This window comes from Atta cephalotes (genome assembly GCF_000143395.1).
Source record: "Atta cephalotes unplaced genomic scaffold scaffold00016, whole genome shotgun sequence".
Lineage (NCBI taxonomy): Eukaryota > Metazoa > Arthropoda > Insecta > Hymenoptera > Formicidae > Atta > Atta cephalotes.
The window spans coordinates 3,554,476-3,581,589 of record NW_012130080.1 but is presented as its reverse complement, the minus strand read 5'-3'; the positions used below and the strand labels follow the sequence as shown (position 1 = coordinate 3,581,589).

Genomic DNA, 27,114 nt, shown 5'->3' with positions numbered 1-27,114 from the left:
TTAAAATTTAAAATTAATACTTTCTTTACTTACGTTATTTAGTTCGTAGTACTAGCGTCTACTTCTTACTTATTATTACTATATATTATATATATATATATATATATATATATATATATATATATATATATTTATATATATAATCATTATACATTATATATTGCCATACACTAAAAATATATTTAAGATGAAAAAGTTATACTTTATTGTGTACTAATCTTTTTCCTTTAATTAAAAAAAAATAAATAGTTTTATACATGTTAACAAAATAATATTAAATAAGGCTTATCTTAGACTGAAATAATCGGAATTTGATTGAAGTTACTTCGATTTTTTAATAATCTGTTGTGTATGGCGCATTAAAAAATTGGTATGTTTAAAGAGTATATTTCTAATGGACATCAGGTCATTACAGAATTAAGTTCACTATAGACTTGTGGAACATGTAATAATTTATACATGTTAATCATATGTAAATCTTGTAAACGGTCATTGAAGACGTTGAAAAAAGATCAAAACGTTTGAAACATTGTTTATATGTAGTTTAATAAAGCATTAACTTGCTAGGTTCAAAAAGCCCTTATTTATTGTATTATTTATTGTATTAATTGAAAAATATATTATATAACTATATGTAATACTGAAAATATATTAACATTACGTTATTTAACGACAGGATGAAAAGAATTAATTTATCAAGAAGGATATTGTAAATTATACCGAGATTCAGAAAATATTATTGCTTGGGTTACTGACGATGATCTACTTTGAACTTTCTGTTCGAGTCGTTTGTTATTTATATTATATTGACTGTAAGAAGGAATGTAATTATAAAATAATTTCTGATATGTCATACGCAGATACAATTATTATAATATTAATATTATAATATTATTATTATATTAATATTATAATATTATTGTACATTAGATCATCTATTTTATCTTAACAATTTTTTTTTTAGTTTTAAATATAATATAGAAAATTTACAAACTTAGAATCTAAGAATATAATAGGAAATTATATAATTTATTAAAATTTTATTTGATACAATTATAAATGTATTATGTATAATTTTATAAATAAATAATTTATTATAGTTTTTAAAATTATACTTGTAGAAGATGCACTTTTTTAAACGGTAATTCTCGCGCTACTTTCTATAGTCAATAGATAGTTTCTTCATAATAAAACAATTAAAATAATGGAATAAAAAGATTATTAGCAATATATCTTATGCTGTTATACATAATTATTGTTAATTTTATATTAAATTATTGTTAAATTTATATTTACTAAATATTTTCAAAGTGACAAAATAAAAGTTAGATGCTCATTCGATGTATATCGTCCATTTGACATATATTCTAGCTTTTTTAATTAAAGAATATAAATTTCTTGTAAACTTGTTTAGATGAAGCTCAGTTTAAATAAAACTTTACGAAACAAACTTATGTGTTTACTTTTTAACTATAACGATTTTTAAATTGCTGTCTTATACGCAAATGTCTTAATTTAAGAGAATAATTACAGAATAAGGTTAGCTTGTAACACATTATATTTCCTTTTTGTTATTATATTTTTATATATATTTTGATATTATTTGTACGTGAAACATATAAATGCAGCATCTCATGCATGTAAATAAAACAAAAATTGGACAAAAAAATATTGTTGCATCTCTATCAGTCGTTGCTTCAGTTGATAAAATTGATAAGAATGTATGAAAGTAGATGTCAGCACACGCGACGAATATTCCTTGTAATCTGCATTGCCGCGGATCATCCGGAGTGGTGAATCTAGGAACAAGAAGAGTTTCGTCAAGTCTCGTATCAGGAATACGGATCAGAGTCTTCGTCGGTGTTGTCCCTCGTTTAGTCATTGTGGATGAAAATGGCGTCCTTGGCGGGTGTCCGGCTGTTGGCGAGGAACACCGGTTGCTTCAGAAACTCATTCAGTCGGTTGCGATGCATGAGTGGTGCACTCGTTCAGATTCGATGTGAGCAGAGGTTGTTGCATCGTGCCGCGTGGACGACGCTTGTCGTACCGCAGGTAATATTAACGAACAGTATGATACGCGTGATCGACTCTTCGCCGAGCAATTGTTTGCAGCAGCGGGTTCCAGAACTCTCATTATGTAACTGAAGCGATTTGAAATACTTACCGAGATGCCCAGAGACAACTTGTCGGTCAACCAGTTCAATTCATCTTAGCTCAATACATTTTGGCTGTGCTTTTTTATGCTCTTGGTGTTTATAACTCCTTTACCCATCAGTTGCATCATATGATAGATTTTGCATATAGTTTTGTTGGAGACATAAACAAACAACTGATCTGTATTAATTATATTTGATCTGGACATCATTTTGGACAATTTATACTTGATTTGTGCAAAAACAAGACGAGTTGATTGAAAAAGTATAGAAAAAGGAAAAGCATGAACTAGACTAATGTCCATTTGTGCTAATATAGATCAACTTCAATCTCGATTTAATTTAATCTTTATTTTCTAATTCTTAGAACTAGATAAAAATATTGAGTAAGTTAAACTGAAATTAAAGTTAATGTATATGATAGAAATGAACCTTTGGTTCCTGTTTTCAATGATAGTAACAATATTATTATGAAGCTATATAACGACAACATAACGACACTAAATTTAGAGTCTACTAACAATAAGTTTAATCTTTTATTCCTAGATTTGTATGCAGCATTTTTAAATATTTTATTCTAAAACATGTCAATTTATTTTTGTTAATATATGTTTAAGATGTATATAATTTAGATTTTTATAATTTAAATTACCATTATTTAATAAAGTACTGTAAAATCACATTAGAATATATTTTTCCAAGTACAATTGACATTTCTTCATGAAATCATTTCATAAAAACTGGATTATACAAAAAGATCATTTGATGAATGCAGGTAAAATGCAATCGTGGATACTGTCAAGATGTTACTAAAGAGAAACCGAAATCGATTAAGGATATCGAAGAGCGCGTATTGAAGGCTGTAGCCGTTTATAATGACGCCCTTGTAGAAAAGGTTATATAAAATACATCTTCTTTCTGGGAAAAATTTTGCAGGGCTTAAGGGACACACGCATCAAGCAGGTGCGCCATTACAGTCATAAGGATCCACTAACCCTTGATATTATCAATCAGCGGGTGCTCTTGGTTCTGAAACTTTATGACAAAATTGAACCCACAAAGGTATCTTAGAAATCAATATTCTTGAAATATTTGCCATGACATTTCTGTAGACGATTCTGTATTTCTTAATGAAAGAATGTAAAAATATACAAAAATTCATCATTAGTTTGTCACAATTGTGTTTGAAAAATACTTAAAAATAAAAATCATGTGTATATCTTTTTAAACACATAGCTTTTCCATATTAATTTGATAGTTGATTGAAGAGTTGATAGTTTCTTATTCATGATATAATTACATCAATACATCAACATAATTTTATCATTTTTTTTTCATTATTTTTTCTGTTGCTAGTTTCTTTGTTGAAATGTCTTGAGAAATATTTCTTAAAACAAAGAATAGTTGGTTAACACCTCGCTTGATCTGTGTGGCGTCTGCGTACATACTGACATGTAGAAACAAATCTCTTTATTAACAAATCTCTTATTTACTTTATTTATATAATAACTTGCATTATTATATACTGTTAAAAATATATATGGCAGAAGAATATTTAATATTATTTATATAATATCTAATTAAAAAATTTTTTTAAATGTGTAAAATACTCTCCTTAATATATTTCATTCGATTAATTTTATCAGAAGGACATGTCAGTTGTGCAAGAAGCCCAGGCGCGTGATTGAATTCTAATCTTAACGACATACATTGAATCTTCAGCTGTCCTTGGATTCGCATTTTATGGACGACCTGGGTCTGGATTCCCTGGATCACGTGGAGATTATAATGGCGATGGAGGACGAATTTGGCTTCGAGATTCCAGACATGGACGCTGAGAGGCTACTGAAGCCTAAGGATATAGTGCGTTACGTAGCGGACAAGGAGGATATATATGAATAACATGCCTTGTATTATGTCTACGCGCTTAGTCAACATCCGCCGTTGTTTTCGATTGGAAATAATGGATCACAGCGTTTTACTCTGCCATTGTTTTTTTCTGTATATAGACCTCTTATCATTATATGAATAAAAAATAAGCAAATTGTTACATCAAATTTTTCTTATGTGTGGATGCATCCTAAAAAATTGTAAGAAGCGTACAGAGAGCGTTTATAAATTCCACAGTTTAGTATCGAAATATGCTCTTTTATTTTGTCATAATAAATGTATATTTCATATTCATAAAATTCATTTTATTAAAATTACGATCATAGTAATAATTAAATTCGTTAAGAACGCAATACAATGTTGTGTTCCTGATTTTTTTATATAAAAAATTGAATTGTTGCTGATTCACTCAAACAGTTCGAATCAATTATTATTTTGAATTATTTTGAATTTGATTCTGATCATTTTACAAGTATAATAGAATAGGATATTTGTATTTAATTGAAATTTGAATATGCCATCTCTCTGTGATGTCACTGCGCACATATAAATTTATTGTTTTTTTTGTGATTTTCTCGAAAAGTATTTTCAATTTATGGAAGTTATTAACTAGTATGCCAGGCATATAAATTCATCGTCGACAAATACCGATTATACAATTCGTTTTGCAATTGCGAGTGTTTGCCGTTGATTATTTATATTCTGTTTTTAGTATTTTATTTGTCATACGATTTCTTTCCGACATATTGATTAGCTGCAAGATAGAGGATTTTGGAACGTGAGGGCACTGCATGCTCGGCAAACGTGCGCATGTGCGTGGTATGCGAAAGATATGTCATATTTGTGAGTGAATTGTGCCCAGCTGTTGCCAGCAATGCCAGCTGTGTGCGCGAAGTAGTTTGTTAAATTACGTCTCTCAAGTCTATCTTTTGGGAAAACTGCATTTCTTTCCAGTTCTGTAATAAATAAATTGGCGGGACAAATACGCTCAGTTCTACAATGACATCAAAATTGAGGAACAGAGATTGCGCGAATAAAATCAGACATGGCTCGCCAAAGCTGCAGGAGGTGCTGCGAGAGGTTGGGAAGTCTATGTTTTCCTCGTACTTTTAAGCTTTCTGGATGATAGTAATATAAGCTCTGAATTCTTTTATAAATATTCTTGCATAAATATGCGCACACAATTTTTTTCGGGCCTGTTCGTGTTTGTTCAATTAAAGTTCAAGTTCAAAATTTAGTCTGATATCTTCAATTTGAATATCAGATATTCTGTTATCTGTATCTTTTGTTGAAAAACGTCTATTACTATATTTTAGATGTTTTCCATTTAGTGACACAAGTCATTGATACAAGTGTCGTCCAATCTTTATTCATTGAATGCCAAAAAGGACAGAATAATATTTGTATCAACCTGTGTCACTAAATGTAAGGCCCATTTATACATAAGGTGCTGTCTTTTTTTGTTTTCGAAAATATTGCCTGTTTTTAGAAATGTCGCCAGAGAATGCGAGAGAAGCGAGATCAATTATTTAACAAACGTAGATTTGGCTTAGAACTTAACTCGAGACACATGCAGGACACATTGACAGAAATAATACGTCAAGAATTCAAGAATTTAGCAACATTAGATGACAATGACAAAAGTATTACATTTAAAGAGATTGAGGAGCCACTATCTCAGGAAGAGACAGTTGAATTAGAAAACGAAATTGTTTGCGAACAAGGTATCAAGCATTAAAATTTCAGTTACATTATTAGAAACTTGTAATTTTTAATAATTATTATTAATTTGTTATTTGTGATATATATGTGATATAATACGAATTTGATGGAAAATTATATTGTTATGCAGAACAATGGATAATTCAAGAATATGAGAAGATTTTGCAGGACGAGATCGAATATTTCGCAATGTATGCTGATAATGAAAATAGAGAAGTATTCTGTCCCATATGTCAAAAAGCTATACTAGGAGAAGAGAATAATTGTGTGAATTGCCCAGTTTGTGAACTGAAATTGACAGGTCGTACCATGCAAGAAGTGAGACATTTAATTAACGAGAGTATAAATATCCACGCATTTAATTGTGTCAAGGTACCGCTATTCACGATAATACCTGATAACAGTAATCTCAATTTGTATCTGATATGTCATGACTGTTCCACTTTGGCATTGATTTGCTGATTATTCAGCTTGTGAGCTTTCAATTTTCTAAAATAAAAACATGCTGAATAATTAACATATTTTGGCGTAAGTATTAAATGTTATCAATATCAATGTGTATCCAAAGATTATAAAATAACAATTATAAACAATGTGTATTATAATTTACATGCAAAACAAAGTTTTAATGCTAATTAAAATTTTTGTGACATTAGGTTTTTTTAAGAAAGTATTTATAAATTTAATTTGTTTCAATTTATAAAATACAATAAAAATTAAATGTCAAATTACATTATAAGTAATATCATTATGAGGACTTTCCAATAATTTTGTTACTTTCAATAAAAATTATTTCGGGAAAGCATTTTCCAAATATTACAAAAATTATATTATATATTTATATTTAAATTTATATTATTTCAATTTTATATGACTAAATTTAATATGAGTAATATCATTCAATATAATTATTTATAATATTTAGAAGCAATGATTGCGAGAAGGAAAAAGTAGAAAAAAAATGAATTAATGGATTTGGATTTCATGTTGTTATAACATCTGAATAATAACATGTCAATCTTTTTTTATACTTATGATACATATTGTACAAAAAAACATCCCTTCGATGAGTTCACTTATATTATTTATCACTTAATGCATTGTACATACATGATGTAAGTTGAACGAGGGCATCTATATATTGTATAAAAAAATAACATTCTTCATGCTCTAAAACAAAACAACAAATTAACAGAGTATAGATGATGTGAAAAGTTAATTTAAAAAAAAAAATTTATTTTCATAAAATTAATCATTTTGTTCTCTCTTAACATCGGGCTATATACAACATTTTACATTAACAAAAATAACTACAATATGCAGAAGCCCTTTGTAGTTTAAGCTATATTCGGTATTTAAACCTTTTGCAAATTATTTGTACATTATCACATAAATTTCCATTAAAGATCTCATTTTACATAATGGTGTGAACATATATCTTATGAGCAACCCCCTTTTTATCGTCTCCACGCAATTATAAGCTAAATAAAGTATATACACCTCTTACTGGCGTATTTGTGCAAATATAAATTAATAGCAGTATATTTATATCAAAGAATTGATACTTCACATAAAGAAAATTATTTATATCTTCAAGTCACATTTTCCCAAAACTTATCTTTTCAATAAACACAATTGTTACTCTTAAAATTAAAAAAAGAATAATCAGTGTTAGCTTGTAATGGTATTAACTTTTTACTTGATGTAAAAAAAGAATTAACAAAAGTTAGGCAAACGAGTGTTCCACAACTCTGTTATAGTTTCAACGATTTTGTACTTCGAACTTTTGTAGTAATTTTTTTTTTATTAGTAAAAAGATACAAAGAGCGTCTTGACTGAAATCTTACAGTGTTAGAGTACTTATTTATCTTGATCATCAAACACAGTAAATAGAAGAGGATTAATGCGATACAAACATACTAGTACGCGAATGTTTTGGGTGCCTACAAAAAAATAAAAGTAAAATAAAAGAATGTAACAAATTAACTGCATATTCTAGTACAAATCCTTAAACTCTACCCATTTTAGCAATTTTATAATTTCTTAACATTTTTATTCTAGTTTAATTCGATTGTAATTGATTCCTGATCTATCTTTGTAAATTTGATATATCTCATATTCTTAGCTTCAGGCTTTTGTATCTTTTTTAACTGGCATAGAATCTTGATAAAAGTTTGAATTATGCAGATGAGCGAGAACTCAATCTATAATCGAGAGTGTGGAGGATTTAATTCTGAGATTATATCGCTGAAGTTGGCGAAATATAATGCGACCGAAACGAAGTTAACACCAAATTAAATATAATTTACATATAAAGAACTAAATGCTTTGAATTTTTTACTAAGTACCACGCCGTACTCTCGTTTGCCGAATTTCTTTTTTTTCAACTCTTGAATTATCTTTGCAGTTCATCAGAACATTTATGGCACTGAGTCTATCATTTTTAATGCGTTACTTATTTGCGTTTCGTAATATTCCGCAAAGAAAAATGTCCTAAAGCTAAAAAAGTTTATTCACAGTACATGATCTATTTTAATGGCTATATGATAATTCCTAATCATACAATGAAGTGATAATATAAATAAAACATTTTTCAAAAAAGATTAATAAAAATATTAATATTAATATAAATTCAATCATTTTTTGGTCAAGTTTTTAGATTCTTATAGTCTTATAATAATTATGTTTATATAATTATGTTTATATGTTAAGCTATCAATCTGAAGAATATCAATCTTTCAAAGCAATGGAATGAATTTAATCATATAAATTTAATCATATAACGTTTATTATGCGTAATTATGGAAAAATTGTAGTAATATGTAGTAATTTACTCTTTTTTACTTTATAAATTATTCCATAAAGATATCATTAGAATGTTCGGGTCTGTGTAATTTCATGTAATGCATACAATTGCGCGAAATAAACGTGAGAAAAAGTACACATAAGACAATTTTGTCAAAAATTATGTTAATGCGAATGATTGTGCCATGTCAATATTAATATCAAGTACTGCATCATACATACTGTCAGCATACGTACTGCAGTATAAATGTGTAATATGTACACATATTTTTTATTCAAATCTGTAATATAAAACGTTTTTTATAATTATCTATTATAGACTTTGCAATAACGTGACGTTGCAATAAAAAGAGGAATTGCACTTAAATTCTTATTTCTGCGTTTCGGTTAATTAACCGAATGTTATGTCTTCTTTTTATTTCGCTAACTTAAGTTATACGGTAACTGTCATCCTTACATTCATATATATATCTAAACCTTAAACTTTTTTTATACAAACACGCTGTTGAATTCACGCACTTGATCACTGCATGGATCGTCGGCGTTCCGTTCGATTGACTGCCGCAAGCGCTTCTTCGGGAAGGCGGGTCGGATCTGATAAAATATCAGTGGCAGTACACAGAGTCTTGAGAGAATTCAAAACAGCTGAAAATAATATTTTGGTCAAGATAATTATGAATATTTATTTAGAAAAATTAGAAGAAATTTTGAGCAATTTTTTTCTATTCTCGTTTTAATTGGTTCCTTGAATCCAATTCACTTTGTATAATTAAAAGCAATGGAAATATTTAAGCGCATCTTTTTGGATGTTTCCTTTGCATACGAACCTGGTCTGAGATCGACGAGTGAACAATGTTGATCTACCCACAATAATGTACTTCTATACAAATCCTCGATACTCGCAGTTGAGACTGAAGCATTGAAAGACAGCATCAATGGTTCTAACAATATACTGAACTGATTTTAATATATTAAGGAATTTAATCTTTCAAAATCCTTGATATACTTTACGTGAATCAATAGTTTAAGATATCATGTGTAAGAAAAAGAAAAAAAAGGATACAATCCAGAATTTCCAGTTTTCTTGCGTACGCACACGTACATATTCGTCAAACATCTCTTTTATTTTGCTAGTTCTATGTCTAGAACCAATTGGAGCACCCGTTGCAGGAAGCATAGATTGACAATTACTACAAGAATAATATCATGAAGCATTATCTTATTTATATAGATAATTGTACATTTAACAATTATTCATGATAATTAACTAGTCATTATTTTAAATATATAATTTTACTTATAACGCTTTCCCAATTTATTGGCAATATAATTAGAATGTACCTAATAGACATATTAAGGCACTCAATTTGTTGTCTCAGACTATCCATCTCATCTTTTAATTGATGTCTTTCCGCCTTGAGTTGTCGGATATAATCCGCTCCTTTATGTAACATTGCAGCTTTGCTCAATTTCGTATTGGAATTCTGACTGAGCTGTGGTATCAAACTGTGCAGCATATCAAAGCCATTCTTGATGTTATATCTACGCTTCTGTTCCGCATGAATATGACCGACTCGTCTCTGCTCTTTGTACTGTCCTCTTTCTGACTCACTCTTCATGTATCCACGAGTGGGTGATAAAGGACTACCTATACTCATGGGGCTATGTAGAGGGCTAAGACTTAAAGCCTGAGGACTGTGTGCGTTAGAGCTGCTATCCTTTGGTGAACCTATTGGACTATTGTGAGACTGATGAGTTTGATTTTTCGCATTTAAGAGAATCTGTTGAGTTGTGGATGGTGGCATTGTCTGCAAAATACCAATATTGATCTGATGAATTATTGATCTCAAACAAATTGGCAATTATATCATAAATTGAGTTTTCTTTAATACCTGTTGCTGTGGTTGAGTCTGTTGTATACTAGAAGTTTGTATTGTTTGTACAGTCACTGGGGTCGTGATATGTTGAGTTGTCGTTACTTGCGTTACTTCTATCGAAGTGAAGATATTAATCAGTTATAGATATCAATGAAGATAAGAATCATTACTTCAAATATTTTTCTTATTAATGTGAGAAATTTAATTAAATTTAATTAATATCATAAAGATATGTTGCGTAAATCGTAGTAGTTATGTTTAATTGATCTCGTAAGACTTTTACATTTTTCATATAAGATAGAATTGCAAAAATACGTACTACTATTCGTAAGTAAGCGTGCAAGCAAAACATTGTTATTCAGATTCAGAGCTGGGTCGCTCACTGCAGATACTAGCGGCGGTGGGTGTATTCTAGGCGCCGTTAAAGAAGAACTACTTCGGGATCTATTCCTCCCTTTCATTTGATACTAAAAAAATATATTGTAATTTTAAAATATTTTAACCGATACTTGAATATTAGCATTATTTAAAAAATTGAAAATTTAACGTTTTCTTTAGACTATTAGAGTAAATTGTCGGTCTATTCTGTATATCGACACGAATGAGATACTGACCTTAGGTACAGCGAAGATCTCTTCTTTCTCCACGTTGGACGTTGTCGGTTGAGGTAACAGTTTGGTATGCAAAGTGGACGTAGTAAGGTCCAAACTGGATGACCTACACTGTAGCAATATCTGTGATTGCGATGGTTGCTCCGATGATACTACTTGTTGCGTATGATGCGTCTGAAAAATAAACATAACATGCATTATTTTTATATATTCAATATATTTGAAAATGCTATTATATTTTAATTACCTTAAGTAAGCTATTGGTATTAAATTTACACTGTTGAGCATTAAGATTCTGTACGAGGTTCGGAAACTTGTAGCACTGCTGCTGTGGCTGGACGATCTTGTAAGGTTTGCTAGACATCGGCGAGAGGGTCGGCAAAGGCCTTATTGCTTGATGCTGGGTCTGCAGTTGTGAATTGACGGCTTGCGTGGCAAAATTATGCTGTACCGTCACCAGATTTTGCACGGCAGCGGCGGTGATTGCAGGTAAATGACTGGCATTAACTGCCGATTGATCGTTCAGTGCAGTGATCTGTACAGATTGTGGCTGCACCGGTGTTAATCGCACCGCTTGAATCTCCATTGCATAAGACTGCGGCGGTTGCGATTGGAAGCTCGAATTCTGCTGCGCGGTCGCTTGATATATATCCTGTTGCTGCTGTTGTTGGGATTGCTGTATTACGCGGCCGTTTCTTGACAATCCTCTGCTACCTCTAGTCTTTTCTCGTATGGGTTGATTTGTCGTAACGGACGCCTCGAAGTTCGGTTGAAGAGCATAATTTTGACTCATAGCTCTAAATGGAAAAAGAGTGATATATTCATAAATTATAATTGAACCTCGGACTTTACTCTTTATCCGCTTATCCGTGAAGTAATCGTTTCGTAATACTCACATGTTATTCCTATACATATTCGCTGTTTCAGGTTGAGGTTGAGTATATATCTTGGCGGTGTATTGGAGATTCTGCATGTTAGCCTCTTGCTCTTCCTGAGACAATTGTTGTACGGTATGTTCGTTTTTTATCGTCGGAACCTCGCCTATTTCATTCATTTGATTAATTGGTGTCATCAGGTCCAAATCGGGATAATTAGTATTTAGATTGTTATTTCGAAATATATCGTCTTCTTCGGGTACGGGAGGCAATTTCGAGTTTAAGAATTCTTAAATAAGAAAATATGTAACATGTAACAAATGTCATGCAAAACACAATCTCATATATAATCACTTAATATTATTATCGTATACCTTGCAATGGCTCTAACGTATCCATAAAATCGTCCAGGTTCGGTTGCAACGGGCCTAGACTAGGTTGAATGAAATCCGCTAAGTTAGCACCTCGCGCTGTTGAATCATATTTCATGTATTATAATATTTGTAATATTCTATAAATAGTATTTCTATAAATAGTTTTATTTTTACGATTGTCGAATACTGTAAGTTTTCCAAAAAGAATACAATCATCAAGAATACAAGCGGATATCTCACGGATATAACGTCTCAAAAAGAATTACCGATTTCTCTAGGATCAGGAAAGTATATCGGTTGATTCGAGCTGATGGTTGAAAAAAGTGTATCAGTCATCAACTCCATATAGTCTTCATCAACCATCATACTCTCTCCACCTGAAGCACCGCCTGTATTTCCAAATGCATTTCCCGTAGCCACTCCAAAGTCACCGGTGAGACCACATTCACTTCCCCAATCCAACAAGTCCATTGATTCCATCTGAAAAAAATACCTTATAATATTTTTGATTCATATTTGATGAAAATAAGGAAAATCTGTCTATTCAAGCAAACACAATAATAAAGAGACATCGATAGCTAAATTTATTAATTATCTGTCATCCACTGTTTGTATTATTTTGTATTTTTTAAAGTGGCGGAGATATTTTTCAAGCATTTTAATACTGTACATTTTTTTATAAATATATACATACCATCTCTATGCCATCTTTGTTCGTCCAACCAAGGATTTTGTTTCGATAGAACATACGCCATTTTTTGTATTCCGCTGTGACGGCCGCGAGCTTTCGTTTCCAATATTTTCCCTCTAAGACCACCGCCTGATAAGAGATATGCCAATGTTGATGATTCATGTTCATTAAGTGCAATTCTTATTAGGAAACGTAAAAACATTTTACGACTTTATAAGCTTACTCGGATTTTCTTATTACTTTGAGTATGCGTTACGCGCATGCAATCTGTTAGTGATACTTCGAGGAATTACAAACTCCTACGAATTATCTAATCAAACGAGCTGTCGCCAATTGCGATAAAGATACTTCCCAATTGCGTAATTAATGAAATAAATAGTACATATAACGAATCATTGCTATTTAATCGTCATTAATATCGACATCCAACATCTGATTTGTTGATATCAAGAATGGTTATTAAAGGAAATTATAATAATTGAATTTACTAATCCGTTGCGATTATTTTATATATACGGAGCTTATTAAATGTATGCTTCATGTAGATCAATAAATTATCAATAAATTATCATCGAAAATTTAAGTTAAATGTGGGGATCATACCTCGGGTTTGTTGTGAGTATCTACGTCAAGTGGCGATGCGAACTGACACACTAGCGTGTTTTGCTTCAATATAACTAAAAAAGAAAAATTATTGTCTATTAAAAATAAATTTTAACTAATATTTTCAGTCTATTAAAATTTTTTGAGAAAACTGCCATGAAAATTGTAAATATTTAAAGAAAAAAACAACTTCAAATTCTTCAAAAGATAGGTATATTAAGATAATTACAGATGTGACCTCAATTATAATTCGAAGATCCACATTTCCGCAAATTTGGTCATCAGGTGATAAACCGAGTGCATTTATTTCAATTACGTACTTAACTTTACGTTTATTTTATGATTATCAACATGTTGTACGATAAGTTGCAAAAATTTAAAAAAAAGTATCGATTAAAAAAACCATGTAGCCAATTTAATTAAAATTTAAACAATTACGAGAAGCGCACCAAAATATAATTCGATTTTACTCTTTTATTTCTAGATAAATTTTCTATTTGAATTATTTTTTTAGAATATTTGAACTATTTATATACAGATTATTGATTATATGGTTTTAATTATTATAGTAATTGTGTGACAAAAAACGAATAATGTGTCATTATTTTTTTTTCGATATTATAAATTTATTTTCTCTTATTTCGATATCTCGTTTCGGCTTGATATTTCGTGTTCGAACAAATTGGGCTAACCAAACAAAACAATTATGTATACACATATATGTAAAATACGAGCCTCCTTGGCTCGTAATGATAAGTTGGACTTTCGCCAGGTGAGTACTATTGATACGAATGTAGTACGCAGAGATGAAGCTCTTTAAATAGACGAGTAATTACTTATCCGACCGTTCGAAGAATAGCAAGACTGCCGGTAGCTGTCTAAACTTGATAAGCAGCACTCTGCGTATATTATGATAATCGAAATATCAATGAAAGCGAGTTGAAATTGAAGTATTTTCAAAAAGAAAACACAAGAAATGGTCAGTCTAAAATTCGTGTAAAATTCATTTTAAATATAAAAAATTTATTGAAATATGTTTATATTTATAATTTTTAACATCAATTTTACATACTGTATTTAAAATGGATTTTACGAATTATATCGATTATATAAATTTTTCATTCTTGTATTGGATGCTTCAATGAAAAAATACAATATTTAAGCACAGAAACACTTTTGGAAACTACTATAATCTACTATAATTTCATTTTGTATATCGAGTGTTTTGATCGATAAACGCGAAGACAGATTAAGATTGAGTTTGCGAACTCGTGACAATACGTTGGAAGATAACAAAGCAAACCTGAAGCTTATCAATTATGTTATTCCACATTTTCTCAGTAAAACAAAAATAGATTTACGTAATAATAAATTAAATTTAAATCAGAAAATGTTCCAGAGAGAGAAGAAGTTTCCTCTTTTTATATTTAAAATGTATTAGTTGTCAGAAGATGCTAAGTGTTTTTTTTTCTCGCTTACATTGCATATGCCAGCATCTCCAGATTACATTGTTCAGTCTGATCTTGTCCTTCCATCTTAATCTGATGCCTTTGAAGCGATTCCACTTAGGCGATGTCAGCTTCTGTCTGGAACAAATCCAAATGCCCATACGTCATACCCACTGTGGTAATCAAACTCGAATTCTATAATCAGTATAGATAATTCTATATAATCAATATGTTATCAACTTATATCATATGAAGCTTATTACTATTCATATTAATTCTTTTGCGATGATATAAAATGTAATAAACAAATCATCCAAAGATCGATATTTCCCGAGATTGTTTTCTATATAAAATGTTATTGAAATACTCGGATGAACTTTATTTCAGGTAATTTTTTATTTAGAGTTCAGGATTATTTTCAGGATTAAATTCCATTTTTTAAATTTTTTAAATTTTCCATATCAAATATCGTGATGTAACTAATTCATTTGTAAACTGAAATTCTGTTAAAATAAATATCACTCAAAATTGAACGCAGAATAAGATTTCCTTTTCAATATTTTCGATATTTTTATTAGAAAAGATAAAGTGCAAAATGAAAAATATGTCTAAAGAATTTATATAAGCATAAATATCTTATGTATAGTTCATAAACATTCTAATAGTTTATAATACAATAACGTTTATTTTTTTTTTAAAGATGTGTTTACAAAAATGCTTACTTACAATATTTTGAATTCAATAACATCTCATTCTATTTTACGAGATATGCATAATCTACGCATACATAAAAAAATATTTTCTATTGTCATAAATGTTATCATAAATGTTTTTAAATAAAAAAAAAAAAATAGCAAATAACTAAACTAACAATAAAATTAGTATGTCAATATCCTGTACCGGTAATGCCCCTCGGAATATAATTCATTCAATGAAACACATGTTAATTTAGACTGCAGCCTCTTCAAAACATTTCAATTAGGCGGATACATCGCAGTGACTTTAAGACGCAACCAATAATTTTGACTCGTTAATAGGCGAGTGTTTGTGATTTGGACAAGCTTATCTCTCTATCGCAAACTTTCTATCGCGGGGAACATCGTATGCTTGTGCGAGCTTTCCAAAGCGCTGTTAGAACAATTAGTGAATTTCCACACGAGAGTTCAAGAAACGACATAAGCTTGCAAACATACATTCTTTCTGGCATTTGTGATTTAACATAAATTAAAAACACACTTAAAGAGTGTCCTCTTTAGTGCTAATGAAATATTATTCGATCACATTTTTATCATAATGTTATTACTGTTATTGCTATCGTTAATTTTTTTTTAATCCTTACAGAAATTTGGCCAGAGTTTATTACTAAAAAAATAATTACTTGGAGTATTAAAAGTATTAAATAATAATGTTTTTAATACTTAAAATAAATAATTAATTATTATTTTTCAGTAATGGCCAATATCAAATATCAAAAAATTTCTATAAGGGAACACAATCCAGTCTAGTTTCTTTGTGAAATTATTCTGTAAGTTTGATCGTTTACGTTAAAAAATTTTAATTAATGCACAGTGTATCAGAAATAAATGTATAATACGAAGTCAATTATTTTATTGTTATAATATAATAAGTGTGTTTAAACGTCTTTTCTATCGATAAGACAAATTTTTACGATAGGAATACTTCAAATATAAAAATAAATTTATCATCGAACTTTATAGGAATTTTATAGAAAGAAGCTACATATCTATTTTTTTAATATCTAAAAATTGCAATCGCAAAATTTTGTGGCGAGCTTTCGTTATCATCTTATTCGTCGATATATCACAGACGAAGTGTCAACAAAATATCTATAGTTGGAAGATTTCCACTTGCTCATATCTGTGCGATGAACACATAGCGAGGGTTCTTCTCCTTGGCATTAGACCCTGGCCGGCCAGAAGTTCTTTCCGAGTTATTGCCATTTCGATTTTTATAATTTTTTAAGAGATTAGATAAGACAGAACTCGAAAAATGCGGCAGAAAAAAAAATAATTGTAAAAAATCCAATGTCGTTTGCACCCGAAATTCTTACGAGATAACTCTAAATAAAAGATTGATAAATAAAAAAAATATAATTACAAGAAATTATCGTCAAATGTGCCGGATTAATTAATCACGTGGAATTAATTAAAAAAAGTGCACTTACTACAAAGAACATCTTGAGTGTATTCGAGGAGACACTATTAGAGCTGTTTGTGTCATTCTTTATTCTTTATTGTTCATTGAACGTAAAACAAGATAGATAAAATGATAACACAAATGTGCTAATAGCATCTTCTTGTATGTACACCTTTGTAAATATGTGTGTTTATTTGTTTGTACATAGTAATAACTTTAGTAAAGTAAAATTTGTTTTTATTATTTGCAAAAAAGCAAATATTAGAAAAAGTTATTTACAAGAAAAATATGTAATGATTCCGCGCAAGATACGCTGTATGAGTGATTCATTAACTTCTTCACACATTACTATACGTGTAACAAAATTAGTCCAGAGCTAAACGATATCAATGTATTTGTACTAGTGATAAATATATAATTATAAAAGTATTTTTAACTTTTTTGCTCATCCTATCATTAATTATTCTTTACATACGGATTATTGCGATGGTTGCATTACTGATAACAAAGTTGCAATATTGCATTATATCAATCTCAAAAATAAACAACGATTAAGACGGGAGCTTTTTTATAGATATTAATTTGAAAATTCCATGACTTCTTTAAACAGAAAGAAAAAAGAAAAAAAGGAAAGAAAGATTATCAGAATTGTATAATGCTTTAATGAGGCAGATTAAAACATATACTGTTTGCATAAATAAATATTTTTATTAGTTATTAATAATTACTATTTAATCAATCTGATAAACATACATATTGTAGAAATTCCATTAGATATAATAAATTCCTATTTTTTAAAGTATTATGTTTTTCTGTTACATTTTTACGATTAAGCATTTACAATTTTGTAAATTGTTTAATTGTATTAATAAAAATTTATTTATACTTTAATTAGCTCTGTTTGCTTGAAAATATGCGCGTCACCGTCTTTATTTGCGAATTCCGTCATTTTCGCAACATTAATGATACATATGTAGCGGAATCTCATTATCAGATAATGAGTTATTTGCTCATTGCATGATACGCCGTTCGGTTGAGATCAACCATCGCCTAGCAAAATTGCGATTATTATCGTATTGTCGAGAAACTCAATGGTGTGACAAAACAGATATCATGTCGCGTTTGTAGAAAGATTTCTGAAAAAATACCGACGATAAATTATAAAGTGCTACGCACGGCTTGAACAAAAGAAATATCAAGTCACTTGCTTCGATAAGCGCGAATCCCTCGATACCGTTTTTATTTTCAGCATTTCGCGGCTTTAATTATCTGAATTATAAGAAGAGAGCAAAGATCGTGCCGTGGAAACTAAATTCGTCTGTCTTTAATCCCTCGTTAAACAATCCATCTCGAAAACAATGAATTCTTTTTTGGAGAAATTAATTTCATTATGAATTTTACGATTTTATAATTATAATTATAAAATTACTGGATTAAAATTCAATAATAATAATTCTTCAAGGAACAATTACAAGGAAGGATTTTTATAAAGGAAAGAAGATTCTGAGAATTTATAGAGTTGAGAATAATCTCTTAAAATCCCCTCTTTTGGGATTAGTGTCAAGATAAAAAATGTCCTCGTTCTACAATTGCGTAAATGTAATAAATGTATAGTAAGTGATTGTAGTTAGTAAGAATTGATCAATCACAGTCAAATATAAAGAGAATATTCGATTGTGCAGATTGATCAATTCTTATGACTACAACCTTTTATACGCTTACACAATTATAGACTAAAGAATGATATATATTTGGATAGATTATCGCAAAGGCCTCTTCAAATAGCAATTGAATGATAAATATCTTTTTTCATGTATTGATCATTGTAAAAATATATGGTGAGTATACGTCAGTCAGAGAAATGGAAATAGTCCAACCACTGGTTGGATAGGTGGGCGAGCCTCCACGGAGTGCTTCCAACTCGTGAATTCTCGATCTTGCACGCCTTGCTTGTTGCTTGATCGTCGTGCGGAAGTTACATTGCTGGCGCGTACACACAGTACGCACTACGAACGTATACTTACGATGACGCAGTGGCCTTGGTCGATAAAAGACACGTGGAGGAGAGGAGGCTTTTACAGTAATCTAGGCCTAAACACGATTCGCATTTTCGTGATTCAAGATACGACGATCGAGATCAAGTTCGATCTTTTTAAAAGACCTTATATAGAAATATTGACTGGAAGTTTGCTTAATGTTCGCTGAAAGGCAAGGGTCGATATTCATAATTCGTTCTTATGTCACGAACCAATCAGCTGTTAGCATCTTAAGTTAATTAGCATTTTAAGTTAAGACATTGCTTAAGCCAGTCTTAAAATAAGAATGGACTATGAATATACCGACACAAATTTTTAAGATGCTAATACGGCTTTCTGATTAGTTCACAATATTTAAGACTGTATTTAAAACAGTCTTAAATATAAAAATCGGAGATAAATACCGGCCAAGGTCTCATTATCCATTCACATTACTTCATCTTGATCCCAAAAATGATCTAATCTTGGAGATTGTCTGACCTAGAAACCGTTGATGCATTAATTTTCAAGCAACTGTCATCATTTTTAATACGAGCTGCGCTAATTATGCAGAGATGTAGCGGACGTGAGATACGCTGACGTAAGGCATAAAGTGATAGTGTGCAAAGAAAGCAACTTTCTCATGATATACGCAGTACTTGTATAAGGAAACGTTTAAGGTTGCGATATAGAATGAAAATTAGTAATTAACCGTAAAACTCATATTTTCTACACTAAAAAAGAGTTTTAAAAAACTAAAAAAATATTGTCATGTAAAATAAATTGTATTGCCTCAGAAATTACTCGAAATATCCGAAATTACTATTAATTACTCCATACTACTTTTTTCTACTCTTACTACTTTTTCTTTTATGATTGTTTTTATCAAAGTATGGACAAATTCTTGCTTAAGTCCTTAAACAAACACAGGTTATTCGATAAAGTAAATATCTTTCATCTATAACGACGCTCATAAATCATTATGTTGAAAGATGCAAGAAAAACTGAGAAAAAAGTAGATTTTACTTTTCGCAATTCGATAGGCTCCGTGCAGGCTAGCTTTTGCCGAGCATAGGTGCTCTTGTTCCGCGTTATTACTATGAATAGTTTTATAATTAATTCAACGATATCTGCATTATGCAACGTGAGATGCAAGAATGAACGCTAATGCGTATACTCTGTCGATCTCATAAGTTCGATTGACGACATAAACACGGAAATTCAATCCATTCATATTTTCTTTCGAGTGTGATGTCGCGATAGGGAATGTAATCGTAAGTTTTAATTCTGGTTTGTTAACACAATCGTTTATATCAAGAGATATAAATGGGAATAAATAAGTAAAAATAAAAATAAATAAACAATATAAATAGCTATGTAAATTTTTCACAAAAAGTTCAAAGAGCATATAAATCTCCATTTTCTTTATATTGAAAACTTGATTTATTTATAAAATTTCCATTTAATAATTTTTATATAATTTTTTAATAAATTTTAATTTTTAGAATATTATATAATTTTAATATTTCAATATAAAATTTTGATGTATTCTAAATTTTGTAGTAAAATTTTTCATTATAAACTTAATAAATATGTTAGCGATTAATATAATCCTATGATATAATGAATCTAATAACTCATAAAAATGAATAAACATAAATCTGCGATCAAATGATAAAATGCTGCATCATGATTATTGCTAAGATTTTCTGCTTCTATTGATGATCTGAGATGATTGATTGCTGACGTAAAACATGAACATCAGTGCGTTTACTGTATCGCAAATATATGAATAGAATTTTCATGAGAGTTAATTGTGAATATGTGTGAAAATTACGTATATGCATAAATGTACAGGTATAGTTTTGTTATTGCAATAAAACTTCTCTCTCTCTCTCTCTCTCTCTCTTCAGTATATCGATATCAACTTATCGTAATTCATTTCAATTCATACGGCTTTTAAACTTTTAACGCGTCAAACATGTAAAATTCGATCGATGTTAAACGATAATTGAGAAAAGTATCGAATTTACGTACCGAATTAAGTTCATACGGCAAGATGTTTGCGAAAAGATATTACTTGAAAAGCAATCAATAGCACTGTAAGCCGATGTCATTATATTGCAAGGAAAAAAAAACACTCAATGCACTTAAAAATTGTTCTAAATCACTTTTCAAATTTCGTTATTTTAGTTCGTTTAATTTTATTGTGAGTTTTGTATCGAAATAATAACATCATTTCAAGAAGAATTCCAATAGATACGTTTCAATCGATACTGTGCAAACTGATCCTTAATCGCTTCATTTATTCTTTTTCCGCAATACTGCGCCCAGTTTAACAAGTCCTGATTAAATCAACATCTAGTTATTCAAATCTACATGCGCGTAAGAGTCTGCGCTAGGAAACTACTTATATCTGAACAAAGCATTTTTAATATAAAAGAGTTTTCTGCTATCATTTCGCTTGAGTTTATTGTTCAAAATGTAATTGAAAAAAATAAAGATTCATTCATACAATAAAAGATAATTAATAAAATTTATTTTTATAAATATAATTTTCAGCTTAAGAATTAATAAATGTAACATTCTTTAAATGCAACACTTGAAAATTCAAAGTTAAACATTTTTGCTATAAGCAACAGCGTTTTTTTTTAATTTTGCTTCTGTTTTGCTCCAAAGCAATAATGCTTATAAAAGGAACTTTTTTTAGTTCGAAACTTGCAATATTATTTTTACCGCTGTTTACATTGTATCCCTGTCATATCAAATTGTGTTTGTATTGCATTTATTAAAAGGAAGAGTAAAAGGAGAGAGGAATTTTTTCAAGACCTTATCAACGATAACGGAACGAGATCGATCAATCGAGGAGTGGCGCACCTTCCAGGGTCGTCAAAGATATAATTAATTTGGCCTCTCGTTTGTCAGAGCATCAAAGACAACCAATATTATGTAGCGCCGTATCCGTATCGACGCTGAATTTATCGGAAAATTAATTGAAATTACATTGTATTGAACACTAGCAATATATTGCTCGAATGTATTGTTGAATGTGTTATTTTCAAATTATGTTTACTGCCTCGCAATTCTATCTTGCGGTTTCATATTACGTCAAACAGTACTAAATACAATAACATAATATAATAAAATAATTTTATGTCACATAAAGAAAACGTGGAAATTATTATCTTAAATTATATGTTTCAAAATATAATACGCGTATTTTTTTTTCATAATTCTATAAAAAAATTTATAGGAATATATAACACATATAATAAAATGTACAGTACAGCTAAAAAAAAGATAGGACAATATTTTATTTATAAATTTCATGTGACATAAAATTCTATTTTTCATATTATTTGCTAATTAATATGAACCACTAAACAAACAAGTTTGTTGAGAAACTATACTTGATGATATTATGTTAAAAGATTATAAGTTGCGATTTTAATTTGATTGTGAATGAACTCAATTGAAATTTCTTTAAGATTATCAAAAACTGGTTACAAATGTGACTAAGCAATGTTAAAACTGCACGTGTGACTACAATAGCTTGCAAGCTTGCCAATGAATCAGCTGTAACGTCACCGAATACATCGGCACATAAGAAACTTGACTGATTTATTTGGAATGTTTCAACACATCATAAAATTTATTTCTCACGATGTTAATTATTTTTTGTATATTTTTTTAGATAATTTTATAGCACGATTTTATTATTTTTTGTATATTTTTTTAGATAATTTTATAGCACGATTTTATTATTTTTTTACAATTTCAATAAACTTCTATAAATTCTCATATTGTCAACATCCTAATTTTTAATTAAATTAAATTAGCACCCTTATAAATATTTTTTTTAATTATCCTTATATAATTAAATAAATACTTTTTTTTTATACTTTACTGTCCCGTTTATTATATGAATAATTAATATCAATAATAGAAAATTATACAAAAATAATCGTAAGAAATATTTATGAAAACAATTAGTACAAAAGAAGCTTATAATATAATATAATAAATCTAAGAAATGGAAGGAAGAAAAATGAAAGCTCCATTTTTTCTTTTCGGGTTTCATATATTCTGAACGTTAATTGAATTTTCGTTTTTATTTAATTTGATTTCTAAAATAATCTAATGTCAGCGGGATCACAATTAAACCTGAGTTGACTTTAACTAAAGTGTTTATATACGGCAACGGGAGACAATCGCGATGTCGTCAGGAGGGAAACGGAAATTGTCGGTAGAAGCCGTGTGTTCGTCGTCATTCGCGCGCAACTTTAGCGAGGCCGCACTTAATTGCGGTGTTGTTTGGTTCTATGGCCTCTCTTTCATTAATTCAATTGTCTTTTATCAGCGGGAATGCTACTGACCAGCCCAGACCGGACAGCATTTTGTTCGATTACCGAGCGAGATGCGCTTTTTTATTTTTTCAGAACAAGAATGCTTCCTTCATTACACATTGTATCACATGTAAGTCCTGTTGATTTTACCTTTTCTTTACGCTATTTATGTCAAAAAGAGACAGACATACATTTCACAAGGAAAAAAAGAAAACATCTAAGTGTTGAAAATAAAATTAAAATAAATAATCTGTAATCTTTAGTATATACATAGGTTTTATCATAATTTAATCTTGCGATGTAATCAAATTAACAATTATCCACTCGAACATGCCTTCTAAGAGAACATCGTCCTCTTGTTTTTTAATCTCGTATAATTGCTGCTGACTTTTAAGATATTATGTCTCTCTTATTTCAAAAACAAATGATCATCAGCTCAATTTTAATTCTTTCACATATTATTTGAAATTCGTAATATTATATTCAATGATATTTTAAGTACATTAGATTTTCATCGCAATACTATTAATAGAGATAAAAATTTTGAATAGAAAAGAATTAAATTCTTAATTTAATATAAAACATAATTAACGTGATTGTACTTCTAATTTTTACATACATTTAATTTAACGTACAAAATTATTAATAGATAGTATAATGATGCTCATATAAAACTAAAAAAATATTTCAACAGTTTTCTTAAAAAATTATTATCTATAAATAAATTGTATTAACATAAAATTTAACATACAGAGTATCTCACAGCCGTACAATATTTTAATAGTGTATTCTAGAAATAGAGTAAAAAAAACCTAATACAAAAATGTCGTAATCATAATAGTTTTGAATTATAACTTGATCAAAGATAACCAGTTATTACATAGAATTCACGCAAAGGTCCATAGTTATACAAATACGTGTTTTTAAAAGATAACAGACCGATAGTCATGTTGTATAACAAGCCTCATCGCTCTAATTCTACACAATATTATACACAATATCTTGTTTCGATTATAATTCAAAAACTATTGTGATATCTCATTAGGATTTTTATTCTACTCCCGTCCCTCTTCAGAGCATTATTATTAAAATATTAAGAATTAAATTCTAAATTTGTAAAACATAGTTCGTGTGTTTGTATACTTATAAAATTATAAGACACTCTGCAGTAGGATATTATTTAAAAATTTTTTTCTCTTGGAAAAATAAATACAAAATCAAGGACTTTGTACACTAAATTCTCACTTTTTAAATCTTGGTTCAGCTAACTTTTCACATTTTTTAGTTTTAATTAGAAAAAGATTAAGAGTAAGTGAATCAAGATTAAAAATTAATCTATATTGATAGAAACGGCCTTTATTCAATCCACAGATATTAGAAATCGCCGGAGAAAAGGAGGAACTCACCTGTAGGCGAGGGACATGCATTGGAAGAGTTTGTTCAAGGACGTCTCGATGCTCAGCTGCTGGGAGGTGTTCTTGTCGTTCAATGAACTCGCGAATCTCTCGTAAAAGCAACCTGGCGTGGTGGAGATCGAGAACTCCTCCTGGTCCGGCACCGGCACGGCGAGCTCGTCTTCATCGTCTTGCGCCTCGGCCTCGAAGTCCGATACCATAAAGTGGCCCGAATGTATCGTCTCCCGCGAATCTCGTCCGCCATTCTTCTCTCGTTTGTTATCATTGCCGGCATGGTGAAAACCACCCTGGCTCGTCATCGCCGATGGTTTTCGATACATCAATTCCGCCTGCATCTCGGCACCGCTAATTCTCTGCGGACACGAACGGCGTCCCTTCGATATGTGCCCAATTTCACCACGAGTCTATCTTACAAATCTATGTCCTTGATAGTTTCCGATAATTGTCTACTAAATAATTTAAGTCACATTATATAAATAATACATTATAACTGCACGATGACAACAAAAATATTAATTAAAAATAGATAAAATATAAAATGTTAATTAAAAACTAAAATATCTTGATACAAACTTTTCATTGTAATGAAAATAATTCATTGTAATGAAGATATAAATTAACCCTTACCGTACAAGCTACAATTTGGTGCCTCATCTATACAAATCATCCATACACGGGTCACTAGAATCCGTTCGTTTTTTCACCTATTCAGAATGATTAAAAAAAATCTCTAAAAATTCACTAACATACTTTCAACTTTTTAGAATAAATATTGAAACTTTATTTTGAAAAATAATAAAATGTAGCATAATTTATAATTATCAAAAGACTCATAAGTTGGGAAAAATGGCATTTGATTTAAAAAATTATAACCTTTCATAATAAATGAATATAAAAAAATGACTCCAGGATTTTATAATTAATTTATGAAGTTTTGAAAAAATAAAGTATTAGAATTTCGAATTCTACAAAAAGTTGAATTATTGGAGCACATGAATATGAGTAATTTTTAATAAGGAACAAATAGAAAAAATCGAATTAAAAAATATGCATTTTTTATTTTGTTGTAAAATAATGTATTTTGTAGTGGAAAAAAATGTAAACACACATTTAGATAAATATGTAAAAAAAAGGCATACTCGCCTTTTCAGTTTCACTTTGTCTAAAAAAATAATTTTAGAAAAAAATTTTTTTAATGAAAAAAAAACAACATTCAGACATTAATTTAAAGTGAAAATAGAGAACTTATAATGATTTTGACACAATTTTTATTTTTCACAAAAAGCACCCTTTGTATACTTACGGGGGTCACTAGCGTTTCACGTCAACTTGAACTATCAATCACAGGCAGATTAGCAGCCGAGGTCGCCCCGCCATGCACAGATCTCCCTCATCACAAATTTTTTTTACAGAGAGGTAACAAGAGCCGGATTCATCGAGCTTGAAAGAAACTTGCACAAACAGGAATCGTTCGATCACTAGTGACCCCCATTTTGGGTAAGGGACAAAGATTAAATTAAAAATCGATTAAATATAATATAACAATTACAACTCATAACATTTCAAAATAAAATTTTTTTCTAATCTGAATGAATAACTGAAAGAGAGAGAGAGAAAGAGAGAGAGAGAAAAGAATAAAGAAATGTCTTTTGTAATACGGTAAAATAAAATTAAGTAGTTTTATTGATTAATTAGATGATCATAAATTTTTATAGTTCATTGATATTAAACGACAGATTGTAGCAATACTTGAGATTTAAAAATCTCAATCAAAGAATTTCGTTCTATTTGTTTTGTAGTTTAAAATGGGATTATCGAAAGTAGTATATAGCAGGATTAGACGACCTCATTTCAAGAAATTGCACACGAAGTCTGGATGATAGAAGAAAGGCTTGACAGACACAACAAGTTCCAGTTATCGAGCCCCCTGATAAATTCAACTCGATGCACCCCTTTTTTCTAAATATATCATATTCGAGTACTATGAGGAGAGAGAGAGAGAGAGAGAGAGAGAGAGAGAGGTGTGTGTGTGTGTATATGTGTGTGTACAAGACTAATTAATTAACTTAAAATTAAAAGTTGTACTAACTAAACTTTATTCCGTACCTTACTTCTATACTAATAAGTTAATT

General features: G+C 29.8%; 3 protein-coding genes across 3 annotated transcripts; 2 read left to right on the top strand and 1 right to left on the bottom strand.

Moving 5' to 3' along the window:
- Window positions 1-1,887: 1,887 nt before the first annotated feature.
- LOC105618294 (acyl carrier protein, mitochondrial) lies at window positions 1,888-4,287 on the top strand. The gene is made up of 3 exons (XM_012199834.1): window positions 1,888-2,052; window positions 3,090-3,215; window positions 3,876-4,287. The coding sequence occupies exons 1-3, from the start codon at window positions 1,888-1,890 to the stop codon at window positions 4,053-4,055; spliced, it is 471 nt and encodes a 156-aa protein (XP_012055224.1). The 3' UTR covers window positions 4,056-4,287.
- Window positions 4,288-5,042: 755 nt separating this feature from the next.
- LOC105618293 (RPA-interacting protein) lies at window positions 5,043-6,227 on the top strand. The gene is made up of 3 exons (XM_012199833.1): window positions 5,043-5,123; window positions 5,533-5,767; window positions 5,896-6,227. Exons 1-3 carry the CDS (start codon window positions 5,043-5,045, stop codon window positions 6,225-6,227), a joined length of 648 nt encoding a protein of 215 aa, XP_012055223.1.
- A 2,866-nt stretch (window positions 6,228-9,093) lies between these two features.
- Window positions 9,094-25,636, bottom strand: LOC105618291 (MLX-interacting protein). The gene is made up of 16 exons (XM_012199832.1): window positions 25,610-25,636; window positions 24,974-25,335; window positions 15,081-15,187; window positions 13,602-13,675; window positions 13,002-13,127; window positions 12,574-12,787; window positions 12,308-12,403; window positions 11,955-12,222; window positions 11,306-11,855; window positions 11,062-11,232; window positions 10,767-10,914; window positions 10,463-10,560; window positions 9,912-10,378; window positions 9,634-9,760; window positions 9,398-9,527; window positions 9,094-9,215 (listed from the first exon to the last, which is right to left on the bottom strand). Exons 1-16 carry the CDS (start codon window positions 25,634-25,636, stop codon window positions 9,094-9,096), a joined length of 3,087 nt encoding a protein of 1,028 aa, XP_012055222.1.
- Between the last annotated feature and the right edge of the window lie 1,478 nt (window positions 25,637-27,114).